Raw genomic sequence first — 7,240 nt, 5'->3', positions numbered from 1 at the left:
GAGCCCGAGAAAACGCCCGCACGCAGGAGGAGCGATCCGAGGGGCTGACACCATTTCGGCTTGTTACCACGTCCTCGGCTTGCCGGCAGAGCAGAAAAGTCTACGCAAGTACGAACGCCGCATGATTTCCTAAGGTACGAGAGGGCTTGAGGCACTAGGAGAGGGGCGGGAAGAGGATAAAGCATAACACCCCCCCGCCCCACCCCACCGGGTGTGAACACGTCTCAGAAAGAGGCCTGAAGCCGTGCATTCCCGCACATGGAGGTACACAGTTACAGAGTACACAAAAGGCAGTGTTCAAAAGAGGTTTCTTTAAAAACCAAACCTCTCCCCCCCCACCCCGATTCTGATGCTCGGCGTGACGTGAAGCAGACCGAGGGAAGGCGGAGGCTCCCCTCTCTGCATGTCTTCCACCGCCAGATGTTCGCCGAGAAGATGAGAGCCCCGTGATGAATTTCCAGCAGGTCGGCTGAGTAACCCTCCCCCGGGTTTCAATCGGCGGCCATCGGCTCTTCCCGCTTTGAGCAACGCAGCCGTGTGGAACCGGCGCGTGCGAAACGAACGGGAGCCGTTCCGAGCGCGCAGCTGCTGGGGCCGGGCCTGCCGGCTCCCGCCTTGGATTCTTCCGGGAGATCCTCCATTCCGGACACGCCCGTTCTCGCGATCCACCAGGGGTCCTCCGCGGGAAGCCAAGTCGGTCGGGCTGGTTTGCCCAGCGATGTCCAGAGGCCGTCAAAGCTCAGCGGTCTCCGAAAGGAAGACGCAGGCCGGGGCGGGCAGCGGGTCAAGTTCCCCGTTCTCCCTGCGGGCGTTTCCGGGTGTGTTGCTCTCTCCTCCCCTCCCCAGGATTCTGTAAAGACAGCGGGACGCTTTGGAAGTGCAACAGTGAGGAAGAAAAGGGGGGGGTCTCTGGCTCGGGCTCAGTGCTCATTGTGGCAGTTTATGTCGCTCTCCGAGTGTTCCAAGACATGGAGCATCTCCTCTATGATAGCCTGCAGTGCCCGGCCCAGCTGCTCGGCGGTGTACGGCTTCCCCAGCGGAGGTACGTGCACAAAAGCCGACCGGCCGTGGCTCTGGTACAAGGAAGTGTAGTACGTGAAGTCACAGAGGTACCTGCAGGAGAACAAGAGGGCAGGGAAGTCAGCAAACCAGGCTCTGCCCCCTCCCAGCTCGTGACCCAGGAACACCCTGTGGAATCAGTCCCTCCCTGCATCTCCCCTCTGCCTGGGGCCCAAAGCCCCTCCTTTCCCAGACAGCCAGCAGGATGTAGTGGTTAAGTGTGCGGACTCTTATCTGGGAGAACCGGGTTTGATTCCCCACTCCTCCACTTGCACCTGCTGGAATGGCCTTGGGTCAGCCACAGCTCTGGCAGAGGTTGTCCTTGAAAGGGCAGCTACTGGGAGAGCCCTCTCAGCCCCACCCACCTCACAGGGTGTCTGTTGTGGGGGAGGAAGGTAAAGGAGATTGTGAGCCGCTCTGAGGCTCAGATTCAGAGAGAAGGGTGGGGTATAAATCTGCAGTCTACTTCTTCTCCTCCCCTTGCAGCTGCTGGAATGGCCTTGGGTCAGCCATAGCTCTGGCAGAGCTGTCCTTGAAAGGACAGCTGCTGGGAGAGCCCTCTCCAGCCCCACCCACTTCACAGGGTGTCTGTTGTGGGGAAGGAAGGGAAAGGAGATTGTAGGCCGCTCTGAGACTGTCCTTGAAAGGGCAGCTTCTGGGAGAGCTCTCTCAGCTCCACCCGCCTCACAGGGTGTCTGTTGTGGGGAAGGAAGGGAAAGGAGATTGTAGGCCGCTCTGAGACTCTGTCCTTAAAGGGCAGCTTCTGGGAGAGCTCTCTAAGCCCCACCCACCTCACAGGGTGTCTGTTGTGGGAGAGGAAGGGAAAGGAGATTGTAGGCCGCTCTGTCCTTGAAAGGGCAGCTTCTGGGAGAGCTCTCTTAGCCCCACCCACCTCACAGGGTGTCTGTTGTGGGGGAGGAAGGGAAAGGAGATTGTAGGCCGCTCTGTCCTTGAAAGGACAGCTTCTGGGAGAGCTCTCTTAGCTCCACCCGCCTCACAGGGTGTCTGTTGTGGGGGAGAAAGGGAAAGGAGATTGTAGGCCACTCTGAGACTCTGTCCTTTAAAAGGCAGCTTCTGAGAGAGCTCTCTCAGCCCCACCCACCTCACAGAGTGTCTGTTGTGGGGAAGGAAGGGAAAGGAGATGGTGGACCGCTCTGAGTCTTTGTCCTTGAAAGGGCAGCTTCTGGGAGAGCTCTCTCAGCCCCACCCGCCCCACAGGGTGTTTGTTGTGGGGGAGGAAGGGAAAGGAGATTGTAGGCCGCTCTGAGACTGTCCTTGAAAGGGCAGCTTCTGGGAGAGCTCTCTCAGCTGCACCCGCCTCACAGGGTGTCTGTTGTGGGGAAGAAAGGGAAAGGAGATTGTAGGCCGCTCTGAGACTCCGTCCTTTAAAGAGCAGCTTCTGAGAGAGCTCTCTCAGCCCCACCCACCTCACAGAGTGTCTGTTGTGGGGAAGGAAGGGAAAGGAGATTGTAGGCCGCTCTGAGTCTCTGTCCTTGAAAGGGCAGCTGCTGGGAGAGCTCTCTCAGCCCCACCCGCCCCACAGGGTGTTTGTTGCGGGGGAGGAAGGGAAAGGAGATTGTAGGCTGCTCTGAGACTCTGTCCTTGAAAGGGCAGCGTCTGGGAGAGCTCTCTCAGCCTCACCTGCCCCACAGGGTGTCTGTTGTGGGGGAGGAAGGGAAAGGAGATTGTAAGTCGCTCTGTGTCTCTGCTTCAGAGAGAAGGGCGGGTTATAAATCTGCAGTCTTCTTCTTCCCACTCCCAACGAAGAGCTACCCTGGGCCCCGGGGCAAAACCCTCCACGGGGCTCCCCCGGAAGGTCCTGATCCGAATCTCCTCCTTCCTTCTCTTTCATAATCTTCCTTCATTCCTTTCCCTCCACTTCTCATTCTTCTCTCCTCTCCCCACCCCCTGCTATGGTCTTGGCCTCACCTCCTGCCCCTCCAGCCAAGTTGGCGACTTAAAACATATCTAACATACTTGCACTTCGTCTTAAGAGCAGGTTATCAAAAGATGGAGAAGATCTTTGGAAACCTTTTTTATGAACGGCTTAATGTATGAACTTGATTTGGTATATTACGTGTTGCACTTTCTAATGTATTTCTCACTGATATGGTTGAAGCTATAGCAGCAAACTATTTAGTATAACTTACCTATAAACTTGTTAAAACTAAGAGTATTATTATGCATTTTAATGATGCAGAGAAACTGATATTGGCTTTGTTTTACTTTTCCCCCTTTTCCCCTTCCCACTTCTGTATCCCCCTACCCCTTTCAAAATTTCAATAAAATACATACCGTATAAACCGGGGCAGGGGGAAAAACCTTCCCGCCTCCCAAGTTCACAGGATCAACACAGCTGAGTTTTTCTGGCCCTCTCTTTTCTGAAGGCTACAAAAGGGAGGGACGATCGCAACTGTTGGAAAACGCAGCAGCCAGGTTGCTAACGGAGTTACCTGTACGGGAGCACATTCAACCCGTGCTGAAAGCATTACACTGGTTGCCTGTGGGGTTCCGGATTTGCTTCGAGGTGCTGGTTATAACCTTTAAAGCCCTATATAGCCTGGGACCTGTCTACCTTCTGGACTGCCTTTCCCTATACGTACCCCAGAAAGCACTATGTTCAGGGTCTCAACATCTCCTTAAGATCCCTAGAGCGAAAGAAGCCAGAGCGTTCTCAGTAATAGCCCCACTTTGTGGAATGCCCTCCCCGAAAACGTCAGGGCCCTGTAGGATCTGACACTGTTCCGCAGGGCCTGTAAGACCAAACTATTCAAACTTGCCTTTAATGGTTAGGAGGAGGCGGCTATTACCTTCAGCACCGAGAATCTTAATGAACGAATATAATGGAACTCAGAAGCTTGCCATCTTGGATTTTTAATATGTATGGAAATGTTTTTTATATATTTAATATGTTTGTAAATTGCTAATGTTTTAGAACTAGGCTTCCCAACCCTCCCGCCCTGGCGGGGGACCCCTGGATTTCCACCCTCTTTTCCCGCTCCCCAAAAAAACAGAAGTGGAGGGAGGGGGGGAAATGGCGCCGGGGAGCATGGCGAGCCGCCCCATCCCGGAGCGGGCGAGGCCGCTGCGCCGCTGCTGCCCCCGCCCACCGCAACTGCTCCTCCGAGATGGGCCCAGGCTGAGCCCATCTCGGAGGAGCAGCCAAGAGGCAGCAGCAGCGCAGGCAAAACCAGAGAAGAGAAGGGAAGGGCGGAGGCAGGCCAGGAGCATGGCGAGCCGCGAATCCGGGCCCTTCTAGGACCTGGACTCGCGGCTCGCCACGCCCCCGACCCGCCTCCACCCCCCCTCCAATTCCACCCCAGAGGCGGAGCGGGCGAGGCCGCCGCGCCGCTGCCACCCCCCCCCCCCGCCCCACCGCAGCTGCTCCTCCGAGATGGGCTCAGCCTGAGCCCATCTCGGAGGAGCAGCCACGGCAAGTGGAGAAGAGGCAGCAGCTGCGCAGCGGCATCGCCTGCTCCGAGACGGGGCAGCTCGCCACGCTCCCCGGCGCCATTTCCCCCCCTCCCCCTAGCTCCACCCCAGTGTCTCCTGGCTCCACCCCCAAAGTCCCCAGATATTTCTGGGATTGGACTTGGCAACCCTATTTAGAACTGTTGTTAGCTGCCCTGAGCCTGTCGATGGAAGGTGGGATATAAATCTGACTTGGCGTGAGCTTGCTTCTTTTTTTTTATTTCCCTGTATTTTATACTACAAAATTGCCTTTACCGGAATTGTCAAAACTAATAGGTAACTTAACGAAAAGATTTATAATACAAAATTTTATAACGTTGACGACGTTTCGTTTAGAGAATAATAATATGGGACGAACTAGGTAAAGAAAGCATCGTAGACGTAAGCTTGTATTTTCTGAAAGTATCAAATAAAGATCAAAATGTACTGTGCTCTCTATTCCCCCCTATCCCCTACCCTTACTTTTTTTCTGAAACTAATAAAACTTTTTAAAATGGATATGAATCTGACAAATAAATAATAATAATAATAAATTTATTTTTATATCCCGCCCTCCCCCGCCAAGGCAGGCTCAGGGCGGCTCACAGGACATGGTATATACCAGGGGTCCTCAAACTGCGGCCCGCTGAGGACGTTTATGCGGCCCGCCGGGTTATGGCAAAATCAGACCGGAAGTGACATTCGACCTAAACTTGCGTTAGCAACGCACACTTCCGGCACTGGGCTGAGGCGGCGGAGACAGAGTGTGAGGTGATACCGAGGTGAGGTGAGTTCCCAGGCCGGGGTGTGGGGAAGGGAGAGAGATGCAGAAGACGGAGAACTGACGGCCCGCGGCCTTGTACAGTAACGGCAGCCACCGCAACAGTCCGGCCCTCCAACAGTCTGAGGGACAGTGAACTGGCCCCCTGTTTAAAAAGTTTGAGGACCCCTGGTATATACCATGATTACAATAAAACATAAAGAAATACATTTGGCTTCTTAAAGACCTACGTTGAATTCTGCCTGTCCCTTTAAGTTATGCTCGCTTCTCCGACTGCTGGATTCTTTAAAAAAAAAAACATTTAAGTGGTTTTCAATTGTTCGTTTGGGTTTGTTTGGCTCTTGGGGGAAGCTGAAGAATAGGACAGAAACCCAGCGAGAGCAAAGAAGGGCCGGACGCAGCTCTCCCCTCTCGGTCTGTGAGGGTCCCCCCGTACCTGCCGGCGTCCTTGGATATCGTCACGAGAACGTCCAAGTCCAGATCGGAGACCCTCTTGCACACCTGGTCCATGTCGATCACCGAGTCGATGCATTCCGGGCCTCCTTCCACGCAGCAGTGTGAGCCCGGGCAGAAGCGGCAGTTGTCCAAGCCCCGGTAGCCTACGTTGTGGCCGCATTTCTCCAGTGTCACTGTGGTGGCCATGCCGGACAACCCAACATGAACCACCAGCTGTAAAAAAAAAAAAGAGAGAGGAGGGACAGGTCCAAAGTGAGAACAATTGTGCTGCACGCCTTTTGCACCCGCCCACCTACCCACCACGGGTAACCTCAGGCTCGTCTGCAACAGGATTTCTCTAGGCCAGCCAGGGATCGCCTCAGGGCACCCACCCGTAGCTCCCTTGGTGTCCACCAAGCTTTTTAAAAAGGGGGGGGGGGGCCACTGGAAGTCAGGGCTTGCTATTGGCTGCCTTCCTTCAAAGGGAAGGGTTTTCCATGGGAGGACGGGGAGACCTGGGGAGTGCCTGGGCTTCCTTCAGTCCTTGTGTTGTTCAACTCCTCCTTCAGGCTTTCCTTTTTCCGCAGGAGGTGCGAAAGGGGGAGGCATCCTATTTGGCTCCACCTCCTAAGGAAGCCATGTGGTGTTTGGCTCCACCTCTTATGGAAAACATGCTTTGGTGGGGGGAGCTCAGCATCCCCTCTCAAAGTTCCAAATGTGGCCACAGGCTCCAAAAAGGTGGGGGACCTCTGCTCCAGGCAAATGCAAAATGTACTGGCGCTGCTACGTGCAGCGTTCCCTCTGAACTGAGTGAGCGTGAGCTAGCTCACAGATTTTTAGCCTCCAGCTCACCGATTTTTGTCTTAGCTCACGAAGGAGGACCCCAGAGCACAATAATCGATGCAGCAGCTCACCGCTTTAAAGCCTGCAGCTCACAAAGTAGAATGTTTGCTCACAAGACTCTGCAGCTTAGAGGGAACGCCGTGTCCTGTTTTTTTCCTTCCCAACAACAAAATGCGAAAGGGGTACGTGGGTGGGCGGGCGTGACAGACGGAGGCAAAGCACAGATTTACAAAGAGTAGTCATGAATTACACAGGCACTGCTGGAGACAGGATGCTAGAGTGGGTGGACTTTGAAGAACGCAAGAACGGCCCTGCTAGATCAGACCAAGGTGATTCTATCTAGTTTAGCATCCCTTTCTACACTTAGAGAACTATGGCATTTCTTCACAACGGTATCAATTTGACCCATTTTCACGTGCTAAATTAAACCACGGGTCAATCCAGATTTTAAAACTGAGAAGAAATCTTTCTGATGGGCAGATAGAAGGACTTCCACTTTGTCCCCATCGACACCAGTTAACACGATGATGAGTTTTTGTGACTTTCTCAGCTAATAACCTATTTGGGCAATTGAGAGCAATGAGACTAAGCGTTTGAGAGCGGCTGCCTTAGCACGGGTTCCGAGTTTACCATTGCGGCCCGTGGAAGCGGCAAATGAAACACGAAAATAGC

At 54.1% G+C, this 7,240-nt stretch overlaps 1 protein-coding gene across 1 annotated transcript in view; it reads right to left on the bottom strand.

Moving 5' to 3' along the window:
• Positions 1-291: 291 nt before the first annotated feature.
• PGPEP1 (pyroglutamyl-peptidase I) overlaps positions 292-7,240 on the bottom strand; it is a 64,572-nt gene continuing 57,623 nt past the window's right edge. The window contains exons 4-5 of the mRNA XM_060233428.1: positions 5,727-5,959; positions 292-1,113 (exon numbers count right to left, since the gene is read on the bottom strand). Of these exons, the coding sequence (XP_060089411.1) occupies positions 921-1,113; positions 5,727-5,959 (426 nt within the window). The 3' untranslated portion in view covers positions 292-920. The remainder of the gene's footprint in view (positions 1,114-5,726; positions 5,960-7,240) is intronic.

Source organism: Heteronotia binoei, chromosome 2, assembly GCF_032191835.1.
Source record: "Heteronotia binoei isolate CCM8104 ecotype False Entrance Well chromosome 2, APGP_CSIRO_Hbin_v1, whole genome shotgun sequence".
Classification (NCBI taxonomy): domain Eukaryota; kingdom Metazoa; phylum Chordata; class Lepidosauria; order Squamata; family Gekkonidae; genus Heteronotia; species Heteronotia binoei.
The sequence above is the reverse complement of the archived record's forward strand: the minus strand, read 5'-3'. Positions and strand labels throughout refer to the sequence as shown.